The sequence below is a fragment of the Schistocerca gregaria genome, chromosome 1, assembly GCF_023897955.1.
Source record: "Schistocerca gregaria isolate iqSchGreg1 chromosome 1, iqSchGreg1.2, whole genome shotgun sequence".
In the NCBI taxonomy this organism is placed as follows: Eukaryota; Metazoa; Arthropoda; class Insecta; order Orthoptera; family Acrididae; genus Schistocerca; species Schistocerca gregaria.
Window position 1 is genome coordinate 129,224,816 of NC_064920.1, and position 23,063 is coordinate 129,247,878.

Genomic DNA, 23,063 nt, shown 5'->3' on the forward strand with positions numbered 1-23,063 from the left:
CAGAAAGGTGGAAGGAGTATATAGAAGGTTTATACAAGGGCGATGTACTTGAGGACAATATTATGGAAATGGAAGAGGATGTAGATGAAGACGAAATGGGAGGTAAGATACTGCGTGAAGAGGTTGACAGAGCACTGAAAGACCTGAGTCGGAACAAGGCCCCCGGAGTAGACAACATTCCATTAGAACTACTGACGGCCTTGGGAGAGCCAGTCATGACAAAACTCTACCAGCTGGTGAGCAAGATGTATGAGACAGGTGAAATACCCTCAGACTTCAAGAAGAATATAATAATTCCAATCCCAAAGAAAGCAGGTGCTGACAGATGTGAAAATTACCGAACTATCAGTTTAATAAGTCACAGCTGCAAAATAGTAACGCGAATTCTTTACACACGAATGGAAAAACTGGTAGATGCAGACCTCGGGGAGGATCAGTTTGGATTCCGTAGAAATGTTGGAACACGTGAGGCAATACTGACCTTACGACTTATCTTAGAAGAAAGATTAAGAAAAGGCAAAGCTACGTTTCTAGCATTTGTATACTTAGAGAAAGCTTTTGACAATGTTGACTGGAATACTCTCTTTCAAATTCTGAAGGTGGCAGGGGTAAAATACAGGGAGCGAAAGGCTATTTACAATTTGTATAGAAACCAGATGGCAGTTATTAGAGTCGAGGGGCATGAAAGAGAAGTAGTGTTTGGGAAAGGAGTGAGACAGGGTTGTAGCCTCTCCCCGATGTTATTCAATCTGTATATTGAGCAAGCAGTGAAGGAAACAAAAGAAAAATTTGGAGTAGATATTAAAATTCATGGAGAAGAAGTAAAAACTTTGAGGTTCGCCGATGACATTGTAATTCCGTCAGAGACAGCAAAGGACTTGGAAGAGCAGTTGAGCGGAATGGACAGTGTCTTGAAAAGAGGATATAAGATGATCATCAACAAAAGCAAAACGAGGATAATGGAATGTAGTCAAATTAAATCGGGTGATGCTGAGGGAATTAGATTAGGAAGTGATACACTTAAAGTAGTAAAGGAGTTTTGCTATTTAGGAAGTAAAATAACTGATGATGGTTGAAGTAGAGAGGATATAAAATGTAGACTGGCAATGGCAAGGAAAGCGTTTCTGAAGAAGAGAAATTTGTTAACATCGAATATAGATTTATGTATCAGGAAGTCGTTTCTGAAAGTATTTGTTTGGAGTGTAGCCAAGTATGGAAGTGAAACATGGACGAAAACTAGTTTGGACAAGAAGATAATAGAAGCTTTCGAAATGTGGTGCTACAGAAGAATGCTGAAGATTAGATGGGTAGATCACATAACTAATGAGGAGGTATTGAATAGGATTGGGGAGAAGAGAAGTTTGTGGCAAAACTTGTCTAGAAGAAGGGATCGGTTGGTAGGACATGTTTTGAGGCATCAAGGGATTACAAATATAGCACTGGAGGGCAGCGTGGAGGGTAAAAATCGTAGAGGGAGACCAAGAGATGTATACACTAAGCAGATTGAGAAGGATGTAGGTTGCAGTAGGTACTGGGAGATGAAGCAGCTTGCACAGGATAGAGTAGCATGGAAATCTGCATCAAACCAGTCGCAGGACTGAAGACAACAACAACAACAACAACAACAACAACAATAACAACAACATACAAGCAGTAGCATCATATGTACATTGCACTGCTCACAGTTTAGGCTTAGCAATTGTAGACACTCTCCATCATCTTATGTCTGTAAGGGATATTATGGCTTTAGCCAAGGACTTAATAAACACCGTGAGGGAATCTAACAAAAGGATGGGACTTTGCAGAAGCAAACGAAGTAAAAGTGCCAACAACCAAGCTGATCTAGGACCCCTTTGCCCGACTCGATGGACTGTGTGAGTTTCTAGTATCTTGAGAATATTGAAAAACTTTGAAGAACTTCTAGAGGTTTTGGAAACATTTTCTGCAGAGGAGAAAACAGAGGCAGGTTACAAATGTGCATGCTACCTTGGGTCAATGTCATAATTCAAGACTTATTTCTTTTTATGTCTTTATTGCCATTCAATGAACCCAGTAGAGGATTTCAATTAAAAAATTCAACGCCCTCATCCAAGTGTTGCTGATCTGGAAAGAATATATGAGGGCTAGATTTGTATATTGAATGGAAGGCGTAATAATTTTGAACAATTTTGGGAATTGTGCTTAAAAGAAAAATCTTTACAAGTTGATGATCCTTCACTTCCTCGGAATCAAAGTATAACAAAGAAGTATGAAAACAATGAAGCCAGCTCACCGCACACTTTCAAAACCCCAAGGGAATACTACAAAGCTATTTACATTGAAGTTTGTGAAACATTGCAATCTTGTATTACTGAGCAGTTGGCGTCAAGTGGACTCATACAGGTCATTGCAGTTGAACAAGAGTGCTTGTTTTTAGTAAACAGAGGTGAAACAAATTTTCAAAACTTACCTAGACATTGAGAGACTTCGCTTACACTTGAATATTTTAGCTGATATTGCTAATAGAAAAACAAAACTTGTCTTAAAAAACATGCGTGATGTAAGAAAGTACATTACACTGGAGCCTGCAGTTGGAGAAATGTTATGTAAAGTAGTGAAGTGAATTAAGTGTCTCCAAGCGGTTACAATCATGACAGCAACAGCAGAACAGTCATTAAGTGCCCTTAAACATCTGAAGCCATATCTCTGGTCAACAATGGGACAGGAGCAATTGAACAACTTGGCTTTTCTTCATGCCCACTGAGATGTTTTGAATGAATTGGATATCTGACCACTCATCACTTAGTTCATGTTCAGTAATCCAGTCATACGGTCGACATTTACACCTTTATAAAGACACTCTAGCCCTGATATTGGCATTTAGAGCAATATTAAAAATCTTTATAAAATAGAGACTTAAATACACACATAATGATAAATTTTTAGTTTCGAAATATTAGAACTAGTTTAGTATTCTATTACTATAGTACTGTATTAGTTATTTTAAAATACTTAAATATTTTTAGAGTATAAGACCCATTTAAAACCTGATATTTACATACTTTTTACCTGAAAGTATTAGGCATACTGTATTAACTTTATTAACTGTATTAAAGCATTAACTTTGAAATATTGTTTTTATTTAATGAACCCTGAGCCTTATTCAAAGTAAGCTTAAATTAGCTATTTCACTCATTAATCAAAGCGTTATTACTGTGCAACACCAATATTTTATGTTTTATTCTTTTAGAGATAATTTAGGATTTATTTCAATATAATTTCAGTCTTTTCAGAGCTATATATTCACCTTTCTTTATAGTCTATAAGCATGATTATTACTGCAAATTAAATTCGCTTTTTACAAAAATACTGTGCATGTTTATGTTTTCTTTCTTTTTTCAAAGCCAAAAAATGTGTCAGGAGTGTTGAGTTTCCTGGAGTGTCAAGTTATCAAGAGTCCAATTTTAGGGGTTCTAATGTTGATCATATGACTCTAAAACATTTTAAAAAAACTTTAAAACTCACTACTTTTCTTCTAAAACTTAGAAATTTCCCAGGGCAAGACCTCCAGTAGGCCCCCCCCTCTCCCTCCCCCCCCCCCCCCTCCCCAATATTTTTCATAAGTCAGCGCCCCTACACATACAATGCTTTGAAAAATCTGGCAATTATTTTTGAATTAAATAAGACCTGACTGATAATATGTTTTCGAGTAGAGCCAAATAAATACTTAAAGAATCCTGATGGTTCTTCTTCCAAATGTTTATAATAAGTACAGTATTTATATTTGTTTATAAGTCAACAATAGCATTTAAGTCACAAAACAATTACTTATTTCACCCTATAACAAAAGATATTAAATAGGAAAAGCCCAAATAAATCAGGAAATTGAGTACATACACAAAACTAAGCACAAAATTTGATCTGGTGCTATATTTCTTAACACTGAGGGCCAAACTTTCTCTTATATGAAAATGCAGATTATACTTATATATGTTAAAGGTAATTAGGCAAAAATGAAAATAAAATGAATTTAAGAAGGCATATGGTGAAATGAGAGGAAGTAAAAAGATCCCAGCTCGCTTCATCACAATATCTATCGATCACTAACCACTAGAACATACATACAATACATTTTGTGTTCTTGTTAATGACTCTGTATGTTAGAAGAGCAGAACAGGAATCTAAAGTCAAAGACCGTTTGCTGATCTTGCCTGTATTGATCATTACTGAGTCTAGAATTTTGTTTTTGAAATGACCAGGCTGCTCAGCTACCATGAGTACACCCAGCTCCAATCAAGCATGAAAAAAATGTACAAAACAGGGATTTCACACTGTTCAAGTTGTGAAATACACAAATTTCCACCAAAAGTTCTATTAACGATCCTGTACAACATTGCCACTGTTTAGATGGTGACAGAAAAATTAAAGGGAGAGAAATTTAAATAGCAATTTTCTTCAGTGAGTATTAAACTTAAACTCTAAAAGTTGGAATGGATGTTACGTGACTGTTAAGTTAAACATTAATCCAAGCTTTCAAGATGGTCCAGCTATGCCTATATCTACTAAGTTTACCTGAATGATATAGGTGCATACAGTTGCTATAATGATCAAATGATTATGATATGAAGCTGTAGTCTCTACACCACTGCTGTTGCATACTGCGCTCCTGAAAAGCTTATTTAAGTTTATTTCTCATGTTAGACTTGCAGGGCCACCTACACTTGTAGCACACTGTGAGTTGTATGAATGTAATTGTCTCAGGTTTTTGGTGGAGAAAATATTAGTAAATTACAGTCCCAGTGCATACATGGCCTATTGCTATTGAAACGGACCATGTGTAGGCTCAAATCAACACTATTAAAGCTACAGAGACAAATGTTTAATCATGTGTATATGTTAATCCAAAGCACAAATTTCCAAAGTTGTTTAAAATGATGAAATTGCTCACCTTTGAATAAATATTTATTTATATGGTAGTTCTCTTTAACAAAACAACCAGTTTTGTATTTCTATTCACAAGATATTACACCTCATTATTTAAATAAAATTAATCCTCTAATTAATGTCTGCTTGTATATATATATATATATATATATATATATATATATATATATATATATATATATATATATATATATTAAAAACAAAGATTCCAAGACTTACCAAGCGGGAAAGTGCCGGCAGACAGGCACATGAACAAAAGACACAAACACACACACAGAATTACTAGCTTTCACAACCGATGGTTGCTTCTTTAGGAAGGGGAGGGAAAAATGAAAGGATGTGGGTTTTAAGGGAGAGGGTAAGGAGTCATTCCAATCCCGGGAGCGGAAAGACTTCCCTTAGGGGAAAAAAAGGACAGGTGTACAGGTGTACACTCGCACACACACACATATCCGTCCGCACATACACAGACACATGCAGACATATTTAAAGGCCAAGACAATATTGAATAAACAGAGCAAGGTAGGTCGAGAACACTGTGCACTATCTACTGGGTGAGGAAATGTTTCAATACTGTTACATCCAGTTGTGACGTAAACTTTAAATATGTCTGCTTGTGTCTGTGTATGTGCGGATGGATATGTGTGTGTGTGCGAGTGTACACCTGTCCTTTTTTTCCCCTAAGGGAAGTCTTTCCGCTCCCAGGATTGGAATGACTCCTTACCCTCTCCCTTAAAACCCACATCCTTTCATTTTTCCCTCTCCTTCCTTCCTTCCTGACGAAGCAACTGCCAGTTGCGAAAGCTCGTAATTCTGTGTGTGTATATATATATATATATATATATATATATATATATATATATATATATATATATATATGTGTGTGTGTGTGTGTGTGTGCGCGCGCGAGTGTATACCTGTCTTTTTTTCCCCCTAAGGTAAGTCTCTCTGCTCCCGGAATTGGAATGACACCTTACCCACTCCCTTAAAACCCACATCCTTTTGTCTATCCCTCTCCTTCCCTCTTTACTGATGAAGCAAGTGTGCGTTGCGAAAGCTTGAATTTTGTGTGTGTGTTTGTGTTTGTTTGTGTGTCTATCAACATACCAACGCTTTCGTTTGGTAAGTTACATCATCTTTGTTTTTAGATATATAATCCTCTAATTAATTCCATAATGGCTGCCATGTGACAAAACAAAGAGATACACTCCAACAACACATCTCTGTATTCCGGCATCTCAACCCATAGTCAGAAATATCATCAATCCACATCAAGGATGGTATATCAGGAAAGAGTACCACCTCCTATGCAGAGTTTATTCTCACAGTCACTTTCTTTTGCTGTCACAGATATGTTAATTTTCAAGTGTATGGAGTGTAAACAAGTATGAATGACATATCTCTGCCATTGCAAGTTCTTTGACTCTGTGACCTAACAGCCCACACCATCTTGCTTTTTCAGTTCACTGTATGACTTGATGTAATGTGGACATCTGTAATGAAAGATACCAAGTCTTACAGAAATGAGTGTGTTTTCTTGGGCTACAACACAACTGAAATCCCACAGTGGTGACCCCGACAGGGGACCGAGCTCATCAGACGATCACAGGCCCCTACCTGCTCCCATGCAGGGTTGAACACATGCTCCTCCAAGCTACAGTAACCCTCCTAGGGAGGGTTACAGTTCAAATGCTGCCAGCCAATCATGCGGGGGCACAGTCCATCCTCACATCACTCCATCCTCATGTATGGGCTGACACCTCATGTGCCCACACCACCTACAGAAGGTCCATGTTGACCTCCTAGCGTGTTATCTGCCGCAACAACCTCTGGAGATGGACATCCCAACCACATCACTGTCATCTCCCTCACCACTTTCACTGCCAGACAAGCCCCACTTCCACTGCACTCAAACTGTGCTCCACACTGCATGGGGAGGGGAGGGCAAGGCAGGAATAACAAGCAAAAATAGTGAAAGAAGATATGGAGGAAGCAGTGAATGCTGTAAAGTCAGGAGATCTTACTATAGGAAAGGCAGGAAAACAGTTCAGAGTAAAAAAATCTACACTAATTCCTCATTTGAAACAGTTCAGAGCATTTGGAGAGGAGAGTATGTGTATTCACATAACTTGGATGTTTAAAAAGTTTTCAATGAAGCTAACAAACTATAAATGTATAAAAGAAGCAGCCAATGTGCACCATGGTTTGAGCCTGATGATTGTAAGGCAGTTGGCATACCAGCATGCTATGGCCAACAATAAAAATTTTCTTCCATAGTGGGAAACCAAAGAGAAATCTCGTTTACAGTGGGTAAAGGATTTTCTTAAGAGGCACTAAAATGAACTGTCCTTGTAAAAACCAGAAGGATCCAATGTTTGCTCTAGCCTTTGACTTCAGTTGTGAGACTGTGAAAATTGTTTTCCAGAATCATAAGGAAGAATTATAATGACATCGTTTCCAACCATCTGACATGTGGAACTTGAATGAGACTGTTCGTGTCCACAACAAAATTGTATCCCTGAAGGGGTGTAAACAAATTGGAGCTGTCACATCATGGGGAAGAGATGTGAATGCGACAATGATTGCTGCAATGAATGCTTCAGGGAACTCCAATTTTTCCAAGGATATTATGTTGCTGGGTCCATTGGAGGAGGATCTTGTTCTTGTTGGTCCAATGAAGGCCTTTTTTTCGCTTTTCTGAAGCATTTTATCTGACTTGTCAAGTCCAGTTGAGAAAGCCCTGTGGTTTAACTGATGGACAAACATGGAAGCCATATTAGTTTCCCAGCAGTAACATTAACGAAAGAGCTAGGAATTTTCATGATGACTTTTCACTCTCATACAAGCCATAAGATGCAGCCTCTTGACAGGACTGTGTTTGACATGAAACTTACTTCAACACTGCCATGAATGACTGGATATTAACACCTGGGAAAACAGGAAAACATATCACAGTGCATCATGCTGTAGCCCCTGTAGGAATAACCTATCCAAAAGCATTTTACCCAGGAAACTTTATCAGTGGTTTTCATGTTTTGGGACTGGTTCTCATGAATGAAAATGTTTTTGGGGATGTTGAGTTTACTACCATAAGCACAAATGGCTGATCAATTGATAATGCATCCTTGGGCAGTCCAATTCACGAAAACTCAGAAAAACCACTTCTTGAAGCTCAGTCATCTACAGACAACAAGTAACGGCCTGTCACTCCAGAAATGATTCGTCCATTCCCAAGAGCTGACCCAAGAAAAGAAAGCAGCAAAGGTCAGAGGAGAGTAAAGTCTAGAATAGTAAATGACACCCATGGAAATGGAGGCCATGAGAAAATAAAGAAGAAAGGCACTACACAGGAACAAGAGAAACCTATACATAGGCCTACTACCCTTAATGTGCAGAAAATTACAGCTATGAGATATCTCTTTGATGATTTTTCTGATTATAAAGCCATGAATGCAAGTGACCTTTGTGATGATGAGTCATCACTGCATTGGGAAAAGGAATTAAATGATTCAGAAGACCAAGATGAAGTATGTCTAACTAAGAAGATTTGCAACACAACCTTGAGCCAAGAAAATGTTAAAGAAGAAGATTATGTTTGGGTTAATGTGCCTATTGGTGCAGGAAAAGTAGCTAAACATTTTGCAGCTCAAGTGTTAAAAGTAGTTGGAAAAGAGAGATCTGAGGTGAAATTTATGAGACAGTACAGGAGACATATTAAAATTTTCACAATGCCATTTGTGGATGACATCAGTGCGGTGTATAAAGAAGAAGTTGTTGGGAAAGTTCACATGAGTGCAACCACAAAGTCATGGACAAATATAATTTTTGTAATTTTTCACTCATATGCCACCACAAAAATAACAACGCATTTGTGTTAACTTTCTGTCTTGTTGAAGATAAAAGCATAATATAAAGTCAGTTTTCATACCAGTGTTCTATTTTTCTCACATTGTTAATGGTACAATTGGAGATAGTCAAAGGTACAGCCATGTCATTGTGTGTTTGACCAATTGCACACTTCTACTAAAAGTAATACTTCTGTGAAACTGTTTAAGAAAAAAAATTTTAAACTCTCCATCCTGCTCACTTCCTAATCCCGCCTTGGAGTACCACTGTCCAGCACCTCTACAAAAACCTCCAAACCTCTCCCTCGCCCCCTCATAGCTGAAAAACTCTGTCTCGCAGACCTACTACACTTACCCCAACCTTCGAAACTCTGTCCCACCACCACACAGAATCCAGAACCTAAACAGACCCACAACACAGTCATGAAACTTTCCTCCAGAAGTCTTAGCCCTACAGAAATATCAGTTCTTTCCAAAGGCCTCACGTTTTGCCCCACTCCGAAATTCAATCATGCAGGACTTGTTAGAGACCTTTTCTCCTTCTTCCCGTTCCTACAGTGGAAGCACTTTTTCACCACCAACCCTACCAATCAGACTCAACCAAAGACCAATGTTTTACCATTCCTAACTCAGTTCACTCCTTCATACAATTGTGATCCACCCCCACTGCCCCAAACAATCCCCTGTTAACTTTCCAAAGTTTCTTAACCTCAAACCTTGCCTCAGCATCATTCCCGAAATCCCTCAACATGCATACTAACCTTTCATCCACAGAACGAACCACAGACCACCATCTAAAAACTGATCCTGACATTATAATCCTACCTGTGGACAAAAGCTCCACCATTGTTGTTCTGAATTGCAAGGATTACCTGGCAGAAGGACTCTGCCAGCTGTCAGATACTTCCACCTACAAACCTTGCCACAGTGACCCCATTCCAGTAATCCAGCAGGATCTCCAGTCACTACTTAAGTCCTTAGGCCCCTCCCAGAACGTCTGTCCAGAGACCATATCTCTACTCACCCCTACCACTCCCCACACTCCTACGTTCTACTTGCTTCCTAAAGTCCGTAAACCTAACCACCCAGGAAGTGCTATTGTGGCCAGTTACTGGAGAATCTCTGCTCTCGTAGACCAACACCTTCAACCTATTACCCAGAACCTACCCTCCTATATAAAAGATACCAATCATTTCCTCCACTAGCTCTCTACAGTTCCTGTCCCTTTACCACACGGTGTCCTGCTCGTAACTATTATTGCCACCTCCCTGTACTCTAACATTCCTAATGCTCATGGCCTTACCACTATTGAACACTACCTTTCCCAATGCTCGACCGATTCCAAACCAACGATCTCTTTCCTAGTCACCATGACCAACTATGTCCTCACCCACAATTACTTCTCCTATGAAGGCATTACCTACAAACAGATCTGGGGTATGGCTATGAGTACCCAAATGGCACCATCCTATGCCTACCTATTCATGGGCCATCTAGAGGAATCCTTCCTAAACATCCAGAATCCTAAACCCCTCACATGGTTCAAATGGATCTAAACACTATGGAACTTAACATCTGAGGTCATCATATAACGAAGCGGGGTTGCCCACTGCCATCCTGTTTTGGTTTTACACTCCCTCAGTAACTTAGTTAAATAATGAACTTTTTTATTTTTATTTATTATTACTATTTTTTTTTTCATATTCACTACTCAGATTCCGACCACAGATTCTGTGGCCTTCAGCCTCATAGTGCAGAATTCAGAAATAGTTTAAATAAAATTCCCCTAGTAAAATCTACCATTTCAGTACATTCTAATATCTGTTCTGAAAGTAATGTGCTAATCAGTTTTATTGGAAATGCATACTATTAACAGTTATGGACAATGACATATATTGTGCAATACATATTAAGTAAAATTCAAGTGAGCTAATAGGTCAAATTCAGCTATAAGACTGCATTCAAAAGAAAGCCTTAATTTTACTGACTCCAGCAAAGTGCTTAAATGAACCTAAAGTCTGTTAGTTAAATACATATTATGACTTAAAATCTCTAGCCTGTGTGACTTGCATTGCCAATTCTGACCAAACTACTAAATAATTCCGAGATCTGTTTTGATACTTTTGCTACCTTTATTTTTCTACGTAAAATGACTCCAGTCTCCACTTTGTAAGTGCATTAATTAAGAATTAAGTAAATTTGAATATGTAAAAATTATTGTTCAAAAGGGCTGCCATGGTTATAAGTCAGGAAGTCCCTCAGCGGATGCATAAGCTAGTTCCGCGTATTTAAATTGATACAGTTCACTCATCTTATTTAAATAATAAAACCCAATAGTTAACTTCAAAACCAGTTAGAAAGGATCATTTTAACCCTGGAAAGTTATAAACTATAATATATTAACAGAAATAGTCAAATATTCAAGCGCTTGTCTATATAAGGTCTGAGCTGGTGCAGCTCTAGTTAGTTCTCGGTCAGATTCTCTTGGAGCAAAAGTGCGGCAAGTAGGTTAATTTTTTGGTAATTGTAATTGTGAGCTTTGTTAAAGACTGGAAGTTTTTGACCTACCTATTGTGACGATTCAGTGTAAGTGGCCTGGTCACATGAATATTGTGTGTGCGAGTGATAACAAATAAATTGCACTGTGCTTGGCACGAATGTTCAACAATGAATACGATCTTGACTTTTGATTTTGGAAAACTTCACCTAGGATCCTGGATTCTTAATTTCAGTGAGATTTAGGTGAGAGGGATGCAGCTACCGGGAAGACAATATTGAATAAACAGAGCAAGGTAGGTCGAGAACACTGCGCACTATCTACTGGGCGAGGAAATGTTTCAATACTGGTACATCCAGTTGTGACGTAAATTTTAAGTGGCACTAATAAATAAGGACATGTCCCGGCACATTACAATCAGTCCCCTAGAGTTAAAACTACTTAAACCTAACTAACCTAAGGACATCACACGCATCCATGCCTGAGGGAGGATTCAAACTTGCGACCATAGCAGCTGTGTGGTTCCGGACTGAAGCACCAAGAACTGCTTGGCCACAGCTTCAGGCAGACCCCTCACCTGGTTCAGATTCATTGATGACATATTTACTATCTGGATTGAAGGTGAGGACACCCTATCCACATTCCTCCAGAACCTAAATAACTTCTTCCCCATTTGATTCACCTTGTCCTACTCAACCCAACAAGCCACCTTCCTAGAGGTTGACCACCACCTAGAAGATGGCTACATAAGTACCTCTGTACATGTCAAACCTACTAACCACCTTCACTTTGACAGCTGCCAGCCACTCCATATCAAGAAGTCCCCTCCATACAACCGAGGGAGGTGGCGGAGTGGTTGCACACTGGACTCGCATTCGGGAGGACGACGGTTCAATCCCGTGTCCGGCCATTCTGATTTAGGTTTTGCGTGATTTCCCTAAATCGCTCCAGGCAAATGCCGGGATGGTTCCTTTCAAAGGGCATGGCTGACTTCCTTCCTCGTCCTTCTCTAATCTGATGAGACCGATGGTCACGCTGTCTGGTCTCCTTCCCCAAAAACAACCAACCAACCCCTCCATACAGCCTAGCCACCCATGGTCACAGCATCTCCAGTGATGAGCAGTTCCTCCCAAAATATACTGAGAGTCTTACTGATGCCTTCACTGACTGTGAGTATCGTCCCAACCGTGTACAAAAACAAATCTCCCGTGCCTTATCTTTCCAGTCTCCCACCACCTCTCAAAGTCCAACTGTCCAGCAATAGAGGAGCATTCCCCTCGTAACTCAGTACCACCATGGGCTGGAGCAACTGAATTACATTGTCTGCTAGGGTTTTGATTACCTCTCATCATGCCCTGAAATTAAAAATGTCTTGCCCGCTATCCTTGCCACCCCTCCCACAGTGGTATTCCACTGTCCACCAAACCTACACAATATACTCGTCCATCCTTACACAACCCCTGCTCCCAATCTCTTACCTCATGGCTCATACCCCTGTAATAGACCTAGATGCAAGATGTGTCCCGTAAATTCTCCCATCACCACCTACTCCAGTCCAGTCACTAACATCACTTATCCCATCAAAGACAGGCTACCTGTGAACCCAGCCGTATGGACTACAAGCTAAGCTGCAACCATTGTGCTGCATTCTATGTAGGCATGACAACAAACAAGCTGTCTGCCTGCTTGAATGTCCACTGACAAACTGTGGCCAAGAAACAAGTGAACCACCCTGTTGCTGAACACACTGCCAAACATCATATCCTTCATTTTAATTCATTCACAGCCTGTGCCTTGTGGGTCCTTCCCACCAACACCAACTTTTCTGAAGTGCTCAAGTGGGAACTTTCCCTGCAATCCATCTAATGTTCCAGTAACTCTCCTGGACTCAACCTTTGTTAGTCGCTGTCCTCACCTATCCAGCCCCTTCTCTATTTCTCTCCTTTTCCGCTACTTTCCCCCTCTCCCACCCTACCTCTCCCTGCCTGCCGTGCAACATGCAGCACTTCACTGTCCGCCATCCCCACCATACTATACCTCTCCTTCCCTGCCCCAGCCTCCTCCTTTACCCTCACCCAGTCGCCATTCCCATCATGCACTGGTGCTGCTGCTCACAGTGTGGTTTCAGTTTTCTGAGACTGCAGTCATGTGTGTGAGTTGCATTTGCATGATTGTATGTGTATGTGTATTTATTGTTGACAGAGGCCATTGGCTGAAAGCTTTAAGTGTGAAAATCTTTTTGTTGTGCCTATCTGTGACTCAGCATCTCCGCTATATTGTGAGTAGCAACTATCCTTCTCATAATATTGTAACTTGACGTCCTGGATTTTCCATTTGTTGAAATTATATTTGAGATAAGATACGTACTTTCAAATAACACAACTAAAATATTGTTCAGAGTATTTATGGGTCATTTATAATTATAAATATGAAAACTGATCAAAGGTATACAACCTTCCCCTACATTAAAAATTATTAAATAATTTTCTGCTTCTTTATTCACACAACTCTTATCTAAGACATAAATACATTGTTTTTCAGTTCACAGTTGACTTTCACAGGTGACTTTACAATGTGTCAAAGATGGACAGTATAAACAAATTGCAGGAAATAACCAACATCCACTCTAAGAGTATGTTTTGACTATAAGCTGCTCACTGAGTGAAGTGGTTCAATAGTTAGCACACTGGACTTGCATTTGGAAGGATGACAGTTCAAATATACATCAGGTTATCCAGATTTAGTTTTTCTGTGGTTTTACTAAATTGCTTCAGCGAGATGCAGGGATGGTGCCACTGGAAAGCACAAATGGATTCCTCCCCTGTACTTGACACAGTCTGAGCTTGTACTCTGTCTCTAACAACCTTGATGTCATTGAATGTTAAATCCTAATCTTCCTTCATTTTTTATAAGCAGCACCTAAACTCTTAGGGCTAGAATTATATTTGTATTACAAAAATCAAATGTAAGTGGGAGTGGCGTAAATTTATCACTCAATTAAAACATGACATTATTGTTTCTTACTTTGTAGTCAGAAATAAATGATCTGTTGAAAGGTTTCATTCAGCAACTACAATTCACAGTGTTATTACATATTTCTCATGATATGATTGTGAATATAATTAGCTCACTGCTTCTCATAGAAACAGACATTTTTCTTATATGTGTTATCAGAGAACCACACTTTAAAAATGATTGTTGTTTTAGGGGAAAGTGTTATACTTAGAGAATAGTGTACCTTGGGTCATGTAATGTTTTATGGTGGATACTTTAGTCTAGTCTGATTTTAGAAAGACTTGAAGAAATGCACACTAGAGACCACCATAAGCAGTTTTGCAGTTTTTTTGTTGTTGTTAGACACAAAGTTGCATTTTATGCAACATTTGTAAATATTTCACATTCAACACATTTAACACTGTGTAATGTATATGAATGTTACATTGAATGTATTGTTAATTTTTTACATACAGAAATTTGTGACAAGTATAACACTATACTTACATCATTTTTAAACTGTTTATTTAATAAAATGGACAGTGATGCTATATTTCATTATTCATGCTCTGTCTTGTAGCTTGAAACAGAAGAAGGCAACCATATAACTCAGGACGCTTGCAAATGAACACAGTTCTTTAATGTCATAACAATTTTACAAATCTAGAAAATGTAAATTTGTGTTGGCTTCCTTTAGCTTCTGTTTCAAACTGTAATTAACTTTTAACTTGTTTTCCACAATACTACTGCTTAATTTGATTTTGCTGACTGATTATTAGTCTGTAGAAGAGTAATAATGTAACAGATAGAGTATTCAATACGGCACTGGCAATATTTTCTTCATTGCAGTGCTTTTAATTTTAATAGACTATTTGTTTTTAGGTACTTGACTGTGTTGTACCTTGAAACATGTTTTCACATTTGAAAAAAGCTAAATTTTCTCTTGTGATTTTATTAATTTCAGAAAAAGACTGCAGCATATAAAAATGAAATGCAAAAAACTTTTTATATGGGGATGACTTGAGTAAAAGCCCATACCAAAGTACAACACTCTTCCCTGCACTCAGTTAATGAAGTATGCTGTAAAGTCATGTGCTTACCATTTTGTGACAATGCATATAGAATTGTAATTCATACACAAATAATTGGGATCATTATAATATTCCCTACAATGTACTACAAGACATTGTCTTAGTCACTAAGTCCTCTTAACTAGATTTCATTACATGAGAATGCACTAAACATCATTAATTTACAGAGAACACACTTATAAAACTTGAGCTCTCTTCCATTTCTTCAAATTACCATTCCATTTGATGTTTGATACAAGCACAGTCTGTGCTTCTAGACCTCAGTCTTTATTTGACATCTTATGCTCTGTGTATAGAAATACACATTCCTCAACAGAGAGAGAACTGTACAAGCGGATTCAAAATGATTCAGAATTCTTATTACATAGTTATAGGTGTTGTGGAGCAAACTTAAGACAGCAAAATTTGGTAATAAACCTGTGTCTGGAAATGTACAGTTTGTAATATAAATTACTCTGAAACAACATCAATATATACTGCACTTGCATCAACCAACTTGTATCTGCATGAATTGCAACATATGTTCGAAGTGGCAGCCATAACTTTCATTATACAAAGTGTACCTGTGTACGATGCTCACTTAGACATAGTCCAAATATCTTGGAGTGTCCTGAATGACCTACACTGCAGCCACTATACAGGCAAGGAGTGCATCCTCAGACTCTGCAGGAGTCTCATAAACATTACTCTTCATATAGCCTCACAGGAAAAAGTCCAGAAGTGTTGAAGCAGATGATTGTGGTGGCCAACAAATCAATCCACTGTGACTTATCCATCTGTCCCAGAACATATGGTGTGGATGCTGATGGATTCCAAGTGAAAAATGGACTGGTATACCATTGTGCTGGAACCTCATTGTCAGATGGATATGCAATGGAACATCTTCCAATTGCTGCACCAGTATGTCTTTCAGGAGGATCTGTGAAGACTAGCCAGTAGAATACATGAGCCAATGAGATGACCTGGATAATACTAGGCCACACATTAATAGCAGAAGAATGTTGAAATCCATGGGGATGTGTGGAATTAAGGCTTTCCTCTTTCCAGATGTGATGGTTAAGACAGTGGGGCACAACTTCTTTTGTGAAATGCACTTCATCTTCGAAAATCAATTATCCAAGGAAAGTCGGGAATGTTGACACAATAGGGTAGAAACCATGCACAGTAATTAGCATGTGACACAAAATTAGCTAGACCCACTGTGCATACTCTCTGGAGGTAATATGGGTGAAGTTGCTGCTCATTGAGAACGCACTAGATGCTGCTCTGGAATACATCTACAGAACCTGCAGTGTTGCAGGCACTCATTGACAGGTTCTGGTTGACCAGTTGAAGGACTTCCTCTTCCACATCAAAAATGCAGCTCTTGAAGATGCTGGCTTCCAAAAGTCATTGTTCCAGTCTTTCAAAAATGGCATGGATGGATGGACAAAACTTGTAAATCATTCATGACACAGGCATTGTACTAACTGACCATTTGATCCACTTCCTCTATAGGTAATCAATATGTTGGTGTACTCAGAAAATGTATTCTTTGTCATTCCATAATACACCATCTTTTACAGTAAGTGCATGGCAACTGATGTATATGCACTTCAGTTCATTGGATTGTTCTCTTATGACATGTGACATGACATCATGCAAGACATCATGTGACATGAGACACCAACCTATATTGTTGTGTATTGTCTTCCATTGCTCAAAGTCTTTAACCTTCCACATGGTGTATTTACAGACATAGGTTTACTATAAAATATTTCTGTCCTGAGTCCATTTCACAACACTGAAGCACCCAAGTAACTGGTATAGGAAAGCGTATTGAAATAGAGAGATATGTAAACAAGCAGAATACGGTGCTGTGGTAGGCAATGCCTACATAAGACGAGTGTCTGGCACAGTTGTTAGATAAGGTGATGCTGCTCCAATAGCATGTTATCAAAATTAAAGTTAGTTTGAAAGTGGTGTTATAGTTAGCACACAAGCGATGGGACACAGCTTCTCCAAGGTAACAGTGAAGTGGGGATTCTCCCATACAATCATTTCACAAGTGTACCATAAATATCAGGAATCTGGTGAAACATCAAATCTCCAACATCACTGTGTCCAGAAAAAGATCCTGCAAGAATGGGACCAACAATGGCTGAAGAGAATTGTTCAATGTTACAGAAGTGCAAACCTTCCACAAATTGCTGCAGATTTTAATGCTGGGCCATCAACAAGTGTCATCGTGTGAACCATTCAACAAAACATCATCAATATGGGCTTTCAGAGTTGAAGGGCCAGTGGTGTACCCTTGTTGAGGTTGGTTGAGTCTCATTTCAAATTCTATTGGATGGATGAATGTGTACGAGTGTGGATACAACTTCATGAATCCCTGGACCCTTCGTGTCAGAAGGGGACTTTTCATGCTTGTGGAGGCTCCGTAATGGTGTGGGGCTGTCCAGTTGGAGTGACATGGGACCGCTGATATGTCTAGATACGACTCTTGACAGGTGAAATGTAAGCATCCTGTCTGATCACCTGCATCCATTCATGTCCAGTGTGCATTCCAATAGATTTGGACAATTCCAGCAGGACAATGCGACACCTGACACATCCAGAATTTGCTACAGAGTGGATACAGGACCACTCTTCTGAGTTTAAACACTTTTGCTGGCCATCAGACTCCCCAGACATGAACATTATTGGGTATATCTGGGCTTCCTTGCAACGTAATGTTCAGAAGAGGTCTCCACCGCCTCATACTGTTAGGAATTTATGGACAGCCTTGCAGGATTCATGGTCTCAGTTCCTTCCAGCACTACTTCATACATCAGTTGAGGCCATTCCACATCATGTTGTGGCACTTTTGCATGGTCATAGGGGCTCTGCACGATATTAGGCAGGTTTACCAGTTTCTTTGGCTCTTCAGTGTGTAACTGTGTAATAAGAATTCTAAAACACCCTGTAGTAATCCATGACATAGAAGGCAGCTGAAATGAAGGTCATCAATACTCATGATTGTTATACTGACCTTGTAGAATTATCACTAGCAAACAGTTTTCCAGGCCGAGAATATTATTGACATTGAATGTAAGGCAAATACATTGAAATGTGTTACCTCTTCGCATATTGCAAAACTGAAATTGTAGCTCAAAAGATTTGGGATTTTTTTTGTTGCATTATATATGATGTGCATTCAACACATTTTCTTTTTCTGAAAGCAGGTTGGTTTTATTCATGATTCAATACACCACATTACCCTCATTCTTATAGCTAGAAAACACTATTTTTCAACATAATCTGTATCAAATGTGATGATCTTATGTTACCTTACTGGGAGAGCCTGTATGCCTGCTTGGCACCAATCTACTGTTCACTATCAGATCCAACATCCTGCTGCATCAATAACCTCCCCATCATCCACATACTGTTTTCCGTGGAGCACATCCTTCATTGTCCAAACAGATGGAAATCGGAAGGCCTGAGATATGGTTTGCATGGTGAATGAGGAAAAGCAGTCTAGTGAAGATTTGTGGCTTCCTCTAATGTGCACACACTTGTGTGAGATCTTGCATTGTTATGGAGAAGGAGAAGCTTGCTTGCATTTTTGTGGCAATGAACATGTTGAAGTCATTTCTTCAATTTCCTGAGGGTAGCACAATACACTCCAGAACAGATTGTTGCATCAGAGGGAGAGCATCAAAGAGATAAACCCCTTCAACATTCCAGAAGACCATAACCCTGATTTTGCTAACTGAGGGTGTGGCTTAAAACTTTTTCTTTGGAGGAGAGGTGTGGTATTACTCTGTGATTACTATTTTGTTTCTGTTTTGAAGTGATAAACCCATGTTTCATCATCTGTGACCATGTTCAACAAAAAATGGTTATGACCAGTCTCATAAAATGCAAACAATTCTGTGCAGAATGGTCCTTCATTGCTCTTTATGGTCTTGTGTCAGGCAGCGAGGAACTCAATGGGCACACACCTTTGAGTACCTGAAGTGGTGGACGACTGTGTCAGCACTATCAACAGAATATGCAGTTGTGCAACAAGGTGTCTGTCTGTGACCTATTGATGATTTTGAATGAGAGTGCCTGTACATTCCATCATTGCAGGAGTCACAGCTGTGTGGCTGGCTGATTTGCAGGAAATCAGAGAGGTTTGTGCAATGATGACAGAAGGCTCACCTTACAAATCACTGTGTTTTTGTTTACTGCCATGTCATCTTAGACCTTATTTGTGATGGTTTCCTGCCAAAAAAGAAACTCAATCACAGCTGTCTGCTTGGAATGCATCTCTGTTAAAGGTGGCATTTTAAAGGCTGCATGTAGTGCCATCCCCCGTCAGAACTTCATGAAACTGTAGGAGCTGCATTTTAAAGGCTACATGTAGTGCCATCGCCCGTCAGAACTTCGTGAAACTGTAGGGGCTGTAAGTTAGTCATTACTTGTGTGTGTGTGTGTGTGTGTGTGTGTGTGTGTGTGTGTGTGTGTGCACGTGTGTGTGTACCACCAATCATCCATCTGCAGGAATGGACAAGAGTGGTTTCCTTTCCTGATCTTACTTGATAATTTAAATGTGATGGGCCCATTACTGTAACACAAATTTTGATGGTTCGGTTGTAATGTAATGCTTTTATCTATATTATCTCAAAAGAGAGTGACAGAGAGGAGGGGATTAGTATCAGTATCAGAATTATAATTAAATATGTTGATGTGAATATTTTATAAATTTATTCTTTTTTATCTTTCAGCCTATGCATAGCACTGATGATATTTGTCAACTATGGAGGAGGCAGCTACTGGTTTTTCCGCCATTCTGTATGGAATGGCCTCTTGATAGCAGACCTCTTATATCCATGGTATGTTTATCTCTTTCTATAATTACATAAAACTATTTTAAGTAATTTTGCATGTTAGTGTGTTATTATTACTATCAAAGTCAGAAGCTTGTGTGGACAAATTGTGAAGGTCCCTTTTGTATGCTCTGAGGATTCATTACAATGTTGTGTGATACACTGTTTGCTGCTCTTTGTTATAGCCACATGCAGGGTATGACTTCCATCCCCAGTGGTGCTGCTATGCCCCATGTCTGCTCCAGATAGTTCCAATCCAGCAGAATGTGCACCAGTGTTGTTGGGGTGGATGAAAACCTGCTGGTTGCTCCCAGGGAGTTTTAATTAGCTTGTGTTGCTTCTAGGAAGTTTGCTTCTGCCATTGTTTGGTCCAGGCATCTTACATGTTGAAACGATTGTCCTGCAGGTTGATTTCTGTGTGCCATGGTGATTTTCTAGATCCTAGTTGTAGGGGTTCTGATAGTGAAAATTCTGAATGATTTGGTATTTCTGGTTCATTTTTAATCCCTGTCCATATGTTCAGCTTGACTGTAATCTTCTTATATATTTCAGAGGAATATTACTAGCAAGCATTAGGCATTGTGTGTTTGTGGGATGAATACACCCTGTGATGAGGTGCATTGCATTGAGCTGTGTGTCAAATATTTTAATGTGGGCACTGTTTAGCCAAATAGAGAAGCACTATTGTATGACTTCATTATACCTCTTATGGGAATCAGTGTGAGGCTATGAGCAATGAGGGTAATGGACATGGAACACTATGTTTGTAGTACGGGACAAATTGGCAACATGGCACAGGTGTGAAGCATGCTTGGATATCTGAAGTTATTAAGGTGACTGCTCATGTAAAACAAGAAATCTGGGTTCGAGTCCCAGTCCAGCACAAATTTTTAATTGTTGCTGTAGACTTTATTTAATGTCCAACTGTGGCTAATGTTGGAATTTCAGTTTTGTCATGAGTATGAAAGTGCTAAAGCTGAGGGTCATTCCAATGGAATTTCAGGAAGTTCCTGTAAACTTCTAGAGTAAATTGTTCTGAGTAATTGCCACATTTTGGAGGTGGATTTTGTATGTCAATGGCCTGTTTAGGGTCACTCTCAGACATTTTGGAGTGTTGCAATATTGGAGAGTCTGATCCCTAAATGTGATGTTAGTTTTGTAGTTTGCTTGTTTATTCTATAGATGGAAAGTTGATACAATGGTGTTTTGGCAATTCAGTGAGAGAGAGTTACATTTGAAGTATTCATGCAAAGCCTTCAAGCCTGACGTTAGTGTACTTTCAGCCTGTATAAAGCAACAATAACATCAGACCTGAAATGTTTGTATACTTCAAACATAACTCTCTTTTAATAAATGACCGAAAGACCATTGCAGTAGTAGTAACATAGTAACAGTAGTAGTAGTAGTAGTAGCAGGAGCAATAGTAGTCATGGTGGTGGTAGTGGTTGTGGTGCTGACAGGTTGGGGGGGGGGGGGGGGATGATAGTGCTGTTGGTAGTAATAGTTGTTTCCATCACTGTTACTACTAATCAGTATGAGGAGAGACCCTCATCCTCAGAACAGGGGGGCCCCTGTCATACTGATGCTGAGTAATATGCCCTTTCTCTTTAGCTTTCACAGTGCTGATATTTCTTCTGAAGATAAGTGCTAGCCTATAATTCAGTCTCATATCTTTATGGTTTTATCAAGAGAATTTTTCTTTTGAGACAAAGTACATCTTTGTCACTTTGTGTCTGAAATCAGACTGTTTCAATACAACCTGAAGTTGGCATGTTTACACTATGACAGGGAATACAATGAAATGATAAATGGCACAGCTTGGCTCTCCAATTGCACGAGCATAGTGAAATACCTCTCAAAGCATTACAGGAAAAAAAAAAGACGGCTCCTGTACAAAAAAGTGTGTCTACCACCATTTTGATAATGAGTGATTGGATAAGTCATAAAAATGATTGTAAATAACTTTTGGTTTAAGTGACCATGGTTTGCCACTAATTTCAAACCCATGCAACATTCAAGGTTTGTACATGCATCAGGCAGTGTGATGCACCATTTGAAGGCAGTGGGATTAGATTGTGGAGGAAAGGGCTTAAATTCCATCTCACACAGATGGGATACATTTTCTATGATTTATACTTTTTCTATAAAATAGTTACGATTAATGCCAGGATGGTTCCTTTGTAAAGGACAGGACTGATTTCTTTCCCATGCTAGTCAAATTTGAGCTTGTCACACATAATGACTGTGTCACCAATGGAATTTCAAACGCTAATCCTCCTTCCTTCTTTCTTTTTGCATACATATTTAGTGCCAAGGTTACTTAATGTTAAGCACAAATAACGTGGTAGCACATTTAGGAATAACACAAAAAAACTATAGTTAGTAGGCATCTGACAGGTACAGAGGACTGTGAACACCCTAACAATAATCTACTCTCTTCATAGCTCTTAACAGTTACCTTTATCTAGGATAGCATCCACCATCATCTAACAAATATGCAAGAGACAGCTAGTCAGAAATTTAATGTATTTAGTACATTATATTAAACAGTATTATCTGAGATCCAAAAGTGAATCTGCAGGTAAATGAAAGTCAGACTGAGTATGTGCTGATGTTGAGGCTGTAAAAACAACACATACCACCACCATCAGCAAGTGGATTGAGTTCCAAACTTATGTTGATTTTCCAGTACCTGAAAGTGCAATCAAGCACATAGAATGAGTTATATGTTGTCTGAAATGATATGCTAGAAGTGAGAGACAAATGTTTTTTCATCCTGTGAAATCCACTGAGATCCCAAGTCCTGGCATGCCTAAGAAAGATTAAGCTCTACAGATCAATCATGCTCTTAGTACCACTCTATAATAATGACATA

The 23,063-nt window shown here is 39.0% G+C and overlaps 1 protein-coding gene across 1 annotated transcript in view; it reads left to right on the plus strand.

The window, feature by feature from the left end:
- LOC126330262 (heparan-alpha-glucosaminide N-acetyltransferase-like) overlaps window positions 1–23,063 on the plus strand; it is a 111,333-nt gene that overhangs the window by 84,854 nt on the left and 3,416 nt on the right. The window contains exon 6 of the mRNA XM_049996397.1: window positions 20,087–20,194. Within this exon, the coding sequence (XP_049852354.1) occupies window positions 20,087–20,194 (108 nt within the window). The remainder of the gene's footprint in view (window positions 1–20,086; window positions 20,195–23,063) is intronic.